At 44.2% G+C, this 14,423-nt stretch overlaps 1 protein-coding gene across 8 annotated transcripts in view; it reads left to right on the top strand.

Moving 5' to 3' along the window:
- Positions 1–14,423, top strand: part of camkmt (calmodulin-lysine N-methyltransferase) — a 126,250-nt gene that overhangs the window by 4,479 nt on the left and 107,348 nt on the right. For 6 of the 8 annotated variants that reach the window (XM_061790970.1, XM_061790969.1, XM_061790968.1 and 3 more), the window contains 2 exons: positions 1,545–1,723; positions 1,789–1,853. In XM_061790970.1, the coding sequence (XP_061646954.1) occupies positions 1,545–1,723; positions 1,789–1,853 (244 nt within the window). The remainder of the gene's footprint in view (positions 1–1,544; positions 1,724–1,788; positions 1,854–14,423) is intronic. The other 2 variants (XM_061790971.1, XM_061790972.1) reach the window with 1 other exon arrangement.

Here is a 14,423-nt window from a genome sequence, read left to right as displayed (position 1 = left end):
TGGTTAGCACATCTGCCTCACAGTTCTGAGGAACCGGGTTAAAGTCTAGCTTCACCTGTTTTGAGTTTGGATGTTCTCCCTGTGCCGCCGTGGGTTTTCCTAGGGTGTTCCAGTTTCCTCGCACATCCCAAAAACCATGCATCATAGGTTAATTGAACCCTCTAAACTGCCCGTAGGTGTGAATGTGAGTGAATGGTTGTTTGTCTACACTATGTGTGCCCTACGATTGGCTGGCGACCAGTTCTGGGTGTACCCCGCCTCTCGACCAGAGTCAACTGGGATAGCAACCCTAGTGAGAATAAGCTGTATGGAAAATGGATGGATGGATGGATTTCTGTGGAAGTTAATGCAAGTTAATGGTCCGCAAAAAGGCAATTTCAAAGTGTGTTTTGTATTATGTAAACCAAATCCCAAAAGGAAAAACAAAACAAAAACCAAAACTTTTGTCATTTGATTGAAGTGATGGGTAAAAAAAAATCTATTGAAATAGGAAATCAGATTTTTGTGTTTAAAAAAAAAAAAAAAAAAAAAAAAAAAAAAGTAATTTTCGAATAGTTGCGCTTCGTGATTTGTGAATTCACCTATTTGCAGATTCACCTATTGGTAGAGTTTGTTGGGACCTATCATCTGTTATTCGCTGCGAAACTATTTGTTGTTTCTGTGCTCAGGCCAAAGCACCATCTAATAGAAAGGTATTGCTTTGGCGCCATCTTTTGGCATCTTAGTGGCAAGGACGTGAAGGAGCTATATTTAAGGCTATAGCCCTGTTTAATAGGAAAGTAGTCCTTTGCCACAATCCTGTGGAATCTATAGGCAATTATAAAACTTTTAGAGGGGGAACGTCAGTCTAGTACATGTGCAACCTTCTGCATTTTGCAAAAGGGGTCTAAGCACTTCCTCCCTGTTCGGGTGAATGGCAAAGGGGCCGTGACAAAGCAACCCTTGGTCCTTTAAATGTCTACATTGTCTTTTTTAACACGAGATGTCACTACAGAACCAAAGATGACAATATTAGAGGTTTAGGCTTTGTTTGTGTTTACATATATATTTATCATGTCATATTTGTATAAATAAATTATATACATGTATTTAATTTTTGTCCAAAGACACCAGCCATAAAGAAAACAAAACTTTACCAAGTTTGGCTTCAAATAACCATGTAATCAAACCATAATCATGCTCGTTAGTGTGGCAGCTCGTTTGGGTGTGTGACGTTCCGTATATAGCGGATTATTCGTGGATTTTGGCCATTCGCCGCAGGGCTCAAGATTCTATGTATGTATGCTATTTGAACACTGTATACTGTATCACCCAGCGCTATACAGTATGTATACATGCAATAAAATTTTCCGTAGGACTCTATGTCCCCTTTAAGTTATTGTGTTTGTACGTTTCCCCACTTTTAGACTACAAGAAAGCAACTTTCCAGGCACTTTTATATTTATTTTGAATCTTTTTTTAGTTGACCGTCTTGTTCTTTGCTTCTCAGCTGAGCGAAAATGGTTCTTTAAAAAGAAAAAAAATATACTATTCTTCTCCCTCAGGTTTTGCGTCAGAAGCAGTTGGACAACCCAGAGCTCAAACCGGTGTCCGTCCGCAGGTTTGCCACTTTTGACCTCTTCACCAGGACGAGGCCCGCATCCCTCAACCCCGATAACACTTCAGAGGAACAGTGGGTGGAGTACAGAAGTGTCTTCTTTCCAGAGTACAGTGCCGTTCTCAGGTACGCAAACGTGATGAACGTCAATGGGCATCCGAATTGGAATGTAATTGTTTTCAATATTGTAGGGACAACCGGGGTCCTCTTCGAGTTAATGAAGTGCTCAACAGCTTCGACAACACCGGCAATGTCTGTGAGTTCCCTTTGACTTACATTACTATCTGTCATGTTATTATACACTATTATCCATCCTGACACACTGTCCAAACCCCAACGTTGAGTGAGCCTCATGCTGTGTTCAGCTAAGCAAATGATTGACGCTTTGATGTTGTTTGGTGTGTCATGTGCTGCCCTTCAAATGCCTTTCACATGGAAGTGGATAGCAGTTGTTTCTTATTGCTTGAGTATTCCGTTATGATAAATGGTTTGGGAGGAAAAAGTGAAGAGCGACAGAACTGTTTTTCAGAACTCCTAAAAGTACCACTTTTGATTATAGTATTCGGTTCTTTATTCTTGTCTGACATTGTCTTCTAAACCTGTAGAGCCTTTGCTCACTTTGATCAATAGGGTTTACTAGTATGTGTGCGTTTTAGACAACAGTTCCCATGGTCCAACTGTACAATTGTGCTTAGTACAAATGTTCCTGCAGTGGAAATGGGGTCTAAATTGCGTCTGTCAAATATCCATACTAGTTTGAAGGTTACATTCGGTACAGATCAACTTTAAGTTGTAGACTCTACTGACTTCCATTCACGTTAAAGCACAAGTTTGCTCGACAGCCTCCCCTTACTTGCGATCCATTCATCAAGAAAGAGCCTCCTTCTGTGCCCAGCCATGCTTGAAAGCCATGCCATGTCAAAGATTATAGGTTAGCGTTAACCAGCCAGATGGCACCGCAGGAGTCTGGGTCAAGGGTGAAAGCCGTGTCTTGAGGCAACTTCACCGCGCGCGAACAACAGCAGCCTGTCACAACAGTGCTCACTTGTATGCATAAACTCTGCCAAGAAGACAATAGGATCAAATAAAAAGACAAGGGTCATCATGCCTCATAGGAGATGCGGGGACTTCCTACAGTATCATCCCGCTTTTACTCTTTCCGTGTTTCTGCTTCCTCTCAGTTGGAGCCATGCTTGGCCAGATGGGTAAGTGAGTTCCTGAGTCGACTGGTGGATTAGCACAGCCGGGGAGATGAGCGCATCTATTGAGCTGGGGAGAGGAAGGCTGGGGCGGGGAGAAAAGTGGGTGGGCATGCCAGAGGTGATTTGCCCGTCTTTCTTTACCTCCGCATGGACGTGTCGTTAGAGTGAGGTAATTTACAGATCATCTTAGAATTTGCTTGAGAGCACATCTATAGAACAACACTTCAAATGTAAGTCAACCCCTAAAACTAATAACTCGCCTCCACAAGATCACATCTCTATAAAACCTGGTGTGTACTGCCTCGATTAGTGACTGCCCCACCTCGTGGCGACGAGAAGTGCCATTTAAAACTGGATGCTTTGCACATGAGCAAACTCCCTCAAGGGAATTTCCCCAAATAAAGCAGGTAGCCTAGACAGATTGGAATGTTTAGTTTTATTTTATTTTTTTCCTATGCCAACAAACATGGGCAAAGCACGGTGTCAGGAAAGCTTAATCATCACTTTGAAGATTTACCATGGGAAAGTAAACTCTCCTCCTGAAGATCATGTTCATGATGAAGACTCCAACCCCAAAGAGAGCCAAATGTCAGCTTCCCGAATTAATGACCTAGTAGTGACGGGAAGTGCCATAAAAACTGCACACCTTGTACTTGAATAAAGTTCTGCCAGTGAATTTGCGAAAATGAACCCCAATCAAAACCAGGTATATTAGACAGATGGGCGACGCTAAATTGCCAAGCCTTTTTGCCTTCGCCGTTCATTGTGGGTGGATCATGGTAACAATTTTTGATGACCATTTAGAGGATTCACCATGAAAAAAGGAAACCATAATAACTCTCCTCCACAAGATCATATCCGGATCAAACCATAAGAGAAAGCAGAGTCGGCCATCACCGGTGCCATGTTGAACCAATTCTCCATTGGGTGAAAGTACCCTTAGTTTAAGCTGAAGGTAATGCACCATGTTAAGGAAGGTCCTCACACCTAACTGCCCATGTGTGCATGTTTATGGAGGGGATCTTGTTCTTCAGACAATGAGTCGACCATCTCCTCCCTCCCCTACTCTCCATCCCATGTTTGAGACTAGCAATGCGTGAGATCAATTAGGACTGGTTGAGAGGACGCTCTGAAAGGACCAGAGGTGACCCTGTCACAGCCCTGGGGTATGCTTGTGTTTCTGCTGGAAATTGGAGAGGAACCCTTCTAAATACACACATACCAACTGATGTGCACCCCTCAGAATGACATGCGACCTCCCCCACCCCCGCAAAAGTGTTACACATCCGCCAATACATTTGGTCTACCTTCACCATCTTCCCCTGCTATTTTACTAATCCCTCATCCCTGAGGTGTGGACAAGCCTGGATCCTTAGGGGTCCTTGTCCTGTTCAATAGCTGGCTAAAAAGCCTGGCCGGATTAGCCCACTACCCCTAAAATGCCGACTCAGCTTTAAATTGCTACCCCCTGTCGGCATGACCCAGTCTCTCTCTTTCTCTATCCTCTGTGCTTTTGTGTTTGCGCCACTGCTGAGCATGTATGTGAACAATATGTGACGTCTTAGCTGACAATAGGCTGCGGTCAATGGTTTCACTTCCATGCATGGAGAGCAGACAAGGAGTTTCAATCAAAGGCAATGGAGAGTGTAACATCATCTTCCTGAAAGAGCCCACTTCAGTTGCTATGTCCGATTTGTTTGACTATTTACGTTTTCATGTGACTTGCCTCCAATATCACAATTTATCAGAATCAGAATCATCTTTATTTTGCCAAGTATGACCAAAAAATATAAGGAGTTTGTCTCTGGTAGTTGGAGCCGCTCTAGTACGACAACAGAGAGTCAATTGACAGAGAACACTTTTGAGACATAAAGCCATTGAGAAAAACAGTCACTGAGCAATAAAGGGTTGCTCGTTATCTGGTAATGCTGGTACAATGTTTTTTTTTTTGACAATTGTACAAAAAGATGCAGTCCTCTAGCACTTGGAGCACTTTTAATGACTAATATAGCAATAGTCCGGTGCAATGACCATTGTGAAAGGGCGCCGAGACTTCAAGGAATGTATGCAGTTTAAAGTGACATTTTTTCCGCAATCGAACCATGTACCCTAAAAAACAGACACAGTCAGTACGTCTACATGCACAGTGGGTGGATGGATGGATGGATGGATGGATGGAAGGAAGCCGGTTACTCACAAATGTTTTGAATGTAAGGGTTCCCACACATAATAAAAAAATGCCATGTCTGTTGTTACTGCTCTTATTGTGTGCCGTGAACTCAATATGACCAACACAGCACACCACACAATTAAGCAATCTCTCCCCGACAATTAGGAGTCTCTTCCCCCAAGACAGAGGTCAGGTACCAAGACTGATCTATGTACAGCAGGATGGTGCCACAGGGTGTCCAGACTGTCGGAAAATACAAAGAAGAAGCAAGAGAAGTAGAAGACTGCGTAAGCTTCAGGACAGTTTTCATGTGACAATCACGGAGTCCGTGTCTTGACCCCTATTGCCACCCTGCCTAGACGCCCCAAGTCGAAAAACACAAGCCTGATCAAACATTACCATTTTAAAACCACTCCTGTCCTAACTGAACTGGACCCCACTTGATGGAAATGTGGCTTGAGCACGTGATATGTTTTGGTGCCATGTTTGCACGAATTTTCAAGGTTTTGATATTGTGTTCTTCTCCCTGAGCTGTCACCTGTTCATGGTGGAGGGATATGTGTGTCCTGATGATCCTAGGAGCTAAATTGTCTGATGCTTTATGCCCCTGGTAGGGTCACCCATGACAAAGTCCTAGGTGAGGGACCAGACATAGCACAGCTCAAATGACCCCTTATGATGACAAAAATAAATGGACGTTTCCCTTGCCCGGGCGCGGTTCACCGGGGCCCCCCGTTGTAGCCAGGCCAGGAGGTGGGGCTTGAAGGAGAGTGCCTGTTAGCACAGCCCGAAGAGGCAACATGGGTCACCTTTCCCATGAGCTCACCACCTGTGGGAGGGGCCAAGACGGTCGGGTGCTCCCGCTGGGGACTCTCTCGTTCTGCTGGAGGGCTTCAACACACATCTGGGCAATGACAGTGAGATCTGGAAGGGCGTGATTGGGAGGAATGGTGGAATGGTGGTGAATTGGCTCCGATAGTGGGGGAGGATGCCAGTCTGACCTGGCATACCCAAACGTATTGTGAGGATCTGTTGGGAACGTCTGGCAGCATCCCGTCAGAAGGAGCTTCAACTCCCACCTCCGACAGAACTTTGCCCACCTCCAGGGGCAGGCAGGGGGACATTGAGTCAGAGTGCACCATGTTCCGTGGCTCCATTGTTGAGGCGGTCGACCGGAGCTGTGGCTGTAAGGTTGTCGGTGCCTGTCGTAGAGGCAATCCCCAAGCCCGTTGGTGGACACCAGCGGTAAGGGATGCCGTCAAGCTGAAGAAGGAGTCATATCGGGCTCTTGCGCCCTGTGGGGCTATGGGTGCAGCTGATGGGTACCAGCTGGGCAAGCGAAATACAGCTTTGTTGGTCGCTGAAGCAAAAACCCGGGTGTGGGAGAAGTTCGGTGAGGCCATGGAGAACGACTTCCGGACGGCTTCGAGGAAATTCTGGTCCATCATCCAGCGTCTCAGGAGGGGGAAGCAGTGCACCGTCACCACTGGTGCCCTCAACTTAGGACGCTGTGAGTCGGTTGGCCGAATAATTCAAAGACAATTCCACCGACACGTCTTCCCATGAAGAAGCAGAGTCTGAGGATTCTGAGGTGGGTTCTTCTAGCCGTGGGGTTGAGTTCACAGAGGTGGTTGAAAAGCTCCTCGGTGGCAGGGCCCCAGGGGGGTGTGAGACCCACCCCGAGATGGCTCTGGATGTTGTGGGACTGTCCTGGTTGACACTCCTCTGCAACATCGCGTGGACATTGGGGATAGTGCCTCTGGATTGGCAGACCGGGATGGTGGTCCCCCTTTTTAAGAAGGGGGACTGGAGGGTTTGTTCCAACTATAGGAGGATCAAACTCCTCAGCCTCCCTGGTAAGGTCTATTCAGGGGTTCTTGAAAGGAGGGTTCGTCAGGAAGTGACGACCTGACCCTGGATAAGCGGATGAAAATGGATGCATGGATGAAATGGTGTTGGTAGTGCTGAATGACACTGGACCACTTGATGTAAACATGGCTTTACGACCACTAATGCGAGCACCAATTATATCGGCTCTGAACTGTTTTATATGCAAAAAAAAGCAAAGAATTGGTTCTACAACCCCAATTCCAATGAAGTTGGGACATTGTGTTAAACATAAATAAAAACAGAATACAATGATTTGCAAATCATGTTCAACCTATATTTAATTGAATGCACTAGAAAGACAAGATATTTAATGTTCAAACTGGTAAACTTTGTTTTTAGCAAATAATCATTAACTTAGAATTTCATGGCTGCAACATGTTCCAAAAAAGCTGGGACAGGGTCATGTTTACCACTGTGTTACATAACCTTTTCTTTTAACAACATTCAATAAACGTTTGGGAACTGAGGACACTAATTGTTGAAGCTTTGTAGGTGGAATTGTTTCCCATTCTTGCTTGATGTAGAGCTTCAGCTGTTCAACAGTCTGGGGTCTCCGTTGTCGTATTTTACGCTTCATAATGCGCCACACATTTTCAATGGGAGACAGGTCTGGACTGCAGGCAGGCCAGTCTAGTACCCGGACTCTTTTACTACGAAGCCACGCTGTTGTAACGTGTGCAGAATGTGGTTTGGCATTGTATTGCTGAAATAAGCAGGGGCGTCAATGACAAAGACGTTGCTTGGATGGCAGCATATGTTTCTCCAAAACCTGTATGTACCTTTCAGCATGAATGATGCCTACACAGATGTGTAAGTCACCCATGCCATTGGCACTAACACAGACCCATACCATCACATATGCTGGCTTTTGAACTTTGCGTCCATAACAGTATGGATGGTTCTTTTCCTCTTTGGCCTGGAAGACACGACGTCCACAATTTCCAAAAACAATTTGAAATGTGCACTCGTCGGACCACAGAACACATTTCCACTTTGGATCAGTCCATCTTAGATGAGCTCGGCCCCAGAGAAGCCGGCGGCGTTTCTGGGTGTTGTTGATAAATGGCTTTTGCTTTGCATAGTAAAGTTTCAGGTTGCACTTACGGATGTAGCGCCGAACTGTATTTACTGACATTGGTTTTCTGAAGTGTTCCTGAGCCCATGTGGTGATATCCTTTACACATTGATGTCGGTTTTTGATGCAGTTCCGGCTGAGGGATCGAAAGTCACGGGCATTCAATGTTGGTTTTCGGCCGCTTACATGCAGTGATTTCTCCAGATTCTCTGAACCTTTTGGTGATATTACGGACCGTAGATGACGAAATCCCTAAATTCCTTGCAATTGTACGTTGAGGAACATTGTCCTTAAACTGTTCGACTATTTTCATATGCACTTGTTCACAAAGAGGTGAACCTCGCCCCATCTTTGCTTGTGAATGACTGAGCAAATCAGGGCAGCTCCTTTTATACCCAATCATGGCACCCACCTGTTCCCAATTAGCCTGTTCACCTGTGGGATGTTCCAAACAGGTGTTTGATGAGCATTCCTCAACTTTCTCAGTCTTCTTTGGCACCTGTCCCAGCTTTTTTGGAACGTGTTGCAGCCATAATGATTACTTCCTAAAAACAATAAAGTTGATCAGTTTGAACATTAAATATCTTGTCTTTGTAGTGTATTCAATTAAATATAGGTTGAACATGATTTGCAAATCATTGTATTCTGTTTTTATTTATGTTTAACACAACATCCCAACTTAATTGGAATTGGGGTTGTAGTTTGGTCACTATCATATGTGCTGAACTGAACTGGACCACTGGATGGAAATGTGGGTTTATAACCGAGAATAGTAGTACCAATTTTCATGGTTCTGCAATGGTTTGCACTCAATGGAACCAGTGCGTAGGTTCCAAAACGCTTCATCTTCAGCAGGTACCTACTCAGTTATGGTAAATTCTTGGCGACTCATCTTTATTCTAAGAAAGTATCCAGCCATGGAGAAGTCCTGCAAGTTACATTTGTAGCTCATTACGTGTGAGCAGCTGGATTTCTTTTTTACACTGCGTTGATCACATTGAACTTTTTGAACTCTGAACCTGCAACCTCCGTCTGCTTCTCTGCCTGTCAGCGGGAGATTGTCATCGGGGGGGGGGGGGGGGGGGGGGGGTGGTGGTGCTTTGTCAAGGGTTTTGTTCGAGGGTGAGTTTTAGGTGTGCTTGTTTCCTGTGGGGATCAGGGTTTTCACTGAACAGTGGTCTCGCCCTGAGGGCTCGGACCGCTAAGAATACACCATAGGTGTGTGTGTGTGTGTGTGTGTGGGGGGGAGTGTACATGAGGGTTTGAGGTGGATAGCCTGTTGACATTGAAAGGACTTTGACTAAGAGGACAACGGCAAGGCTTTGGGGTGACTTGAGTCAAAGATCACACGTATGAATGTTACCATGTTGATTATGCCATCTTTCCATGTGAAAGCATCCTAATATAGTCTTTCTTGCCCAAGCTCTTATGTCTAAACAGGCTTCTTTGTCCCTGTTGTCTCCCATAGACTGTCATCTAGTCTTTTGAAGACTTGTTTGAGGGTTTTGGTGTAGTGTCATCTTGATGCTAACGTCCTCCCATCCATTTTGTATAACACTTGTCCTCATTAGGGTTGCAGGTTAGCTGGAGTCTCTCCAAGCTGGTTTTGGGTGAGAGGCGCAGTGGGCTTGTTGCCAGCCAATCGCATGATACATATAGACAAACAAGCATTCACACATTCACACCTATTGACAACTTAGAGTCTCCAGTGGAAAACCCAGGGAGAACATGCAAACTCCAGACAGGAGGGCCGTCATTCAAACCCACAATTTCTTGACTGAATGGCAGATATGCTTACCACTATTTCACTGTGCCGCTTGGATGTTAGCATGCTAAATTAATAACATTTTCAAATACAGCGTGATTGTTGTTATATTTCCATTTCAAGGATTATACAATACCATGATAGTCTCACCAAACAGTGCATGATAATTGATATGTTTAAAGAAACCAATCTACCACATATTTGTAAGTGAATCATCGAATCATATCGCATTTCATCTCTAAAAAAAAAAAAAAAGTGAACAACTGCATTTTTATCCAGCGGCAATGTCATTGATGCGTTGATGTCAGTATCTTTAGTGCCAATATTATATATTACTGTAATGATATTTTAGTCCAATACAGTGGTGCCTTGAGATACAAGTGACCTGACTTATGAGTTTTTCGAGATAGAAGCCATCGATCGGACAATTCTTTTGCTTTGACATGCGGGTGCAAACATGAAATGACAATGACGCTGCATGGTGGCAGGTGACCCAACTCACTTCACAACAGATGGCAGTTTGGCAGATTTAATTAAAAAATATTCTTCAAAAAAGAGTCTTAAAGCTGTTTATTGCTATTTTTAGCTGAAAGGAAAGAGTGTGTATTTAAAGCAACCGCATAGCCTCTGCTACCTGAATGCTAACATACAGTGGGAAACTCCATATTACTATTATTATATTATTATGATTGTTCTTACCCATTAAGCAATGGCTATCTGAACACAAACGGTGCTGTACATGTAGACAGACCGTATAACAGTACTCACAAGCCATATGTTCTTTATTCTCTGCAAAAGACTAATATTACTGCCGTACTAAGAAGCTGAGTGAGGAGCTGAGCCTCCAGTACAGTATATCCGTATGTCTGTCTTTTATGGCGTGAGAATGGTATTTTTCCTCATTAAAAACAACTTTTTGGGAGGTTGGAACAGATTAATGACATTTCCATTAATTTCAATGGGGAAAGATGATTTGAGATACGGGTGTTTTGAGTTACAAGTGTGGTCAAGGAACAAATTAAACTCATATCTCAAGGCAACACTGTATGTTTATTATTTTGACCCTCCCATGCAGCTTAAATAACCAAAATTATAGAAACAGCTCTCAGTATGATGCACACGGTTCTTCACCATCTTCTATTGATACAGCTCTTGTATTCAATTCGATTAGATTTACTTAATGCAGTGGCCTCTGACTTTTTTTTGACAGTGTGTGTTGATGTTGTCTCATGTGTTACCATCTTGTGTTTAATGTGATGTATCAGGTGCCCCTCCACCCATCATGTTCAGCAGAACCCTGTTTGCATAATTATGTCGACTCGTAGTGGCACAGTGCTAATTATACCTAGTTAGATAATAGCACATGACGGGGAGCTGGCAGACTGACGCACGCACGCACGCACGCACACACACACACACACACACACACAATGACACACTCAGATGGTTGTGTCAATGACAAGGTTTGCGCTCCCCTGTTGCGCTGTTTATAGCATGTTCTCTATAGAAAGGGTTTGTGTGCTGGTGGTTTTCATTTGACATAATAGAAGAAAAATCCATTTTCTGCAAGAGCACAACAGATGCTTCCTCAGAAGGTGATAAAATGGTTCTATAGTATGAGCGTCTTGTTTTCTCCAGAGTTGTTTAGCCCATGTCAGGTTCATTTCTGTTGTAGTATTTATTTTTCTGAAGGTTTGTTTGAGATTTACCTCTGACAAGGAGCTAATTAGGCCTCTGTGCAACAGGTGGTTTAAAAGCCTTTTTGGAATTGTTGTGTTTATGGTTATTAATGTATCGATAAATGAATGGTCTTTGTGGGACCTCAAGGTGGCCGAAAACGTACCAGTTTTTGATAGCGCGCATATCCTGCTGGAAATGTATGTATTGTAGGGTTCTACAACGCAACCCTTCAAAACTCGCACAGTAGCGCCCCGGGAAAGTTTTTTCATCCATCCATCCATCCATCCATTTTGTGAGCCGCTTCTCCTCACTAGGGTCGCGGGCGCGCTGGAGCCAATCCCAGCTGTCATCGGGCAGGAGGCGGGGTACACCCTGAACTGGTTGCCAGCCAATCGCAGGGCACACACAAACAAACAACCATTCACACTCACATTCACACCTACGGGCAATTTAGTGTCTCCAATTCATGCATGTTTTTGGGATGTGGGAGGAAACCGGAGTGCCCGGAGAAAACCCACGCAGGCACGGGGAGAACATGCAAACTCCGCACAGGCGGGGCCGGGGATTGAACCCGGGTCCTCAGAACTGTGAGGCTGACGCTCTACCCAGTCGTCCACTGTGCCACCGAAAGTTATTTTCTTTAAACAAAATAGCCCCGACACCAGTTTTGTATAAGAGACTCAAAATTAAGTGGAATTTATTGCAATAAATGGAAATAAAGCAGAAAAAAAAACGAAGGTTCGCTCTTATAGGGAACGTACTATAGTTGAAAATATATTTTAGCATAATCCTGACTCAAACAAACAGAATCAATGCAAGTACAGTCACTCCTTGACTTACAAGTGCTCCAACCTACAATAATTTTTTTTTTTGGTACAAGCAGATCTTTTTTTTAATGTATATCCTTGAATGAATATCCTTTAACTTTCCATTAAATTCCAACTGCCATGATATCCCATATTTTCCATGGAAAGTTTCCAATTCACAGCATTTCTAAAATTCCACACTTTAACCTCACATGAAAATTTACAGGCAATTTTGTATCCCTCTGCAACCCTGTTCACCGCTGAGGGAGGGGATTTTCTAACCTGTTAAGAGGCTTCAATAGGAATAGTTTGTCATTCAAGAATAAGAAGCATGGTTTGCCACATGCACACGTCGGAGAGCGTGGCATTATGAACTTGAAGTGCGGCTCTCTCGTGCAGCGTCAAGGCTTGGGGGCACATTGAGAAAGAGTTGCCCGAGTTGAATTAATTGAAAGTAATTGATTTTCTCCTCCACGCCGTCCTCACCGTAGGCCAAAATGACGAGGGGCAAGGACTCGCCTGACGTTGCTGCGTTGTCCTCACGCACTCTGGGATGTTAACGATTTAGTGCTGAATGCAACCTGACGCCATGAAACCATGCACGCACACACACACACTTAAAAAGCCCCTGCAGTAAATCACCATGCAGCTTTGAGCACAATGGGGATTGAAGGTGAGCTCTTGGGCGTAGCTTTGCCCAGAAGGCCGCCCCCGCCCCCTACTATCCCCATTAGTGTAGATAGGATACATGGTTGTGTGTACGTGTGTGTGTGCGCACGCACTATTACCAGCAAGCAGCAGGGAGTAAGGTCAGGAAATGAGTAGAGAGTTAAAGGGGGGCTTCCCTTCTCAGTGCCGTTGTATTGTGACCGCTGCTAATACTCAGCTAATTACAAGGACATACTTTAACAGCAAGCACGTCTCCTTCCTTTTCTTAGACACCCTAGCCCCCCAACCACCGAAATCCACTCACCGTGGAATTAGGTGTAGGAGAAAAGCAAGAGTAATAATAACACGTTGTTCCCCATTCCCCTAAAAGCAAAGCTTGCCCTCCCTCTGGACGGATACAATTATTGGATTTTTCTCCATTTAAGTCGGCCAACCCTGACGTTCCCCCTGCTTAATCTCCTTCCTGTTGGCTTCTAATTATGGAAAGTACTTGTTATGCATGGAGTATGTCTTAATAAATAGTCCATGATCATTTGCGAGGGTGTCAAACTTTCAACACTAGGGGGATCAACTGTACACCAAAAATCACAGTACAGCAGCTACCTTGGCTGTAAATTCACAGTTCAGTACTGTAAGGAAACAAAATGCAAAACAAACTGCTGTTTTGTATAAACAGATTTACTGACGTTTAAAACGAAACATCAACAACAGCTTGGATATTTTTCCATAGAAAAGCACAACATCAATTGTTTTTATTTTGAGGTAATGAAGCCTGCAGACAAGTGCAACAGTCATAGTTTGAACAGTGCAAATTATTATGCTACGAAACCACTCATGATGATATTTGTTATTTCTTAGACTCCATCTAAAGAGCCTCGGAGAGGCTTTTTAGATGCCACTAGAAGTTGTGTTTGTATTGTGCTCGTTCAAAAACATGGCTTGCCATCAGAGTGGTCAGCACATCTGCCGAACATTTCTGAGGTTGTGGGTTTGAATCTCAGAATCTCCGATTAAAATCCCTGGATAATAGTCGTCCTTGGTTTTAAAGAAGCATGTTAAAGTGATTTATCTCGACCTTTTATGTCATGAAGGAGCTAAGTTTAGCTGGCGTAATTTGCGAAAATTACGGAGAGTTTTTGCCACATCGCCAGATGTATGTTTTTGCTCTGCTTAGTGACGTTGATAAGCTCAAGCCAAGATATAAGGGAGGTCTTCTCTTATAATTAGTGTTTTGGGATCATAGTTTTGAGTATGTATTGGGTCTGGACCTTTCTGTGCATCATTGAGAGGTTTACCACCCCGCTTTCTCTGGCGTCAACCCCACTAGGAGTCTCGGCTACCTGTTGGACCTCTACTGGAATCTTCCATGACCCAGCTGTTCACTGTCAAGTCAGCAGGCTATAAGCAGGTAGTGAACACTAGCTCCTCCTCCGCTAATACGGTGCCTTAGCTTGCCTTTATACTCGAGCGCAACCCACGCGCACTGTTTTGAAAATGTGCTGCAGTTCTCCTCCAAGTCGGGGGTGTCGCTACGGCTGGTATTGGCTAGGACACCACAGGGTGGAGTTT

This window comes from Phyllopteryx taeniolatus, chromosome 11 (assembly GCF_024500385.1).
Source record: "Phyllopteryx taeniolatus isolate TA_2022b chromosome 11, UOR_Ptae_1.2, whole genome shotgun sequence".
In the NCBI taxonomy this organism is placed as follows: domain Eukaryota; kingdom Metazoa; phylum Chordata; class Actinopteri; order Syngnathiformes; family Syngnathidae; genus Phyllopteryx; species Phyllopteryx taeniolatus.
This window is presented reverse-complemented; position numbering and strand designations above follow the sequence as displayed.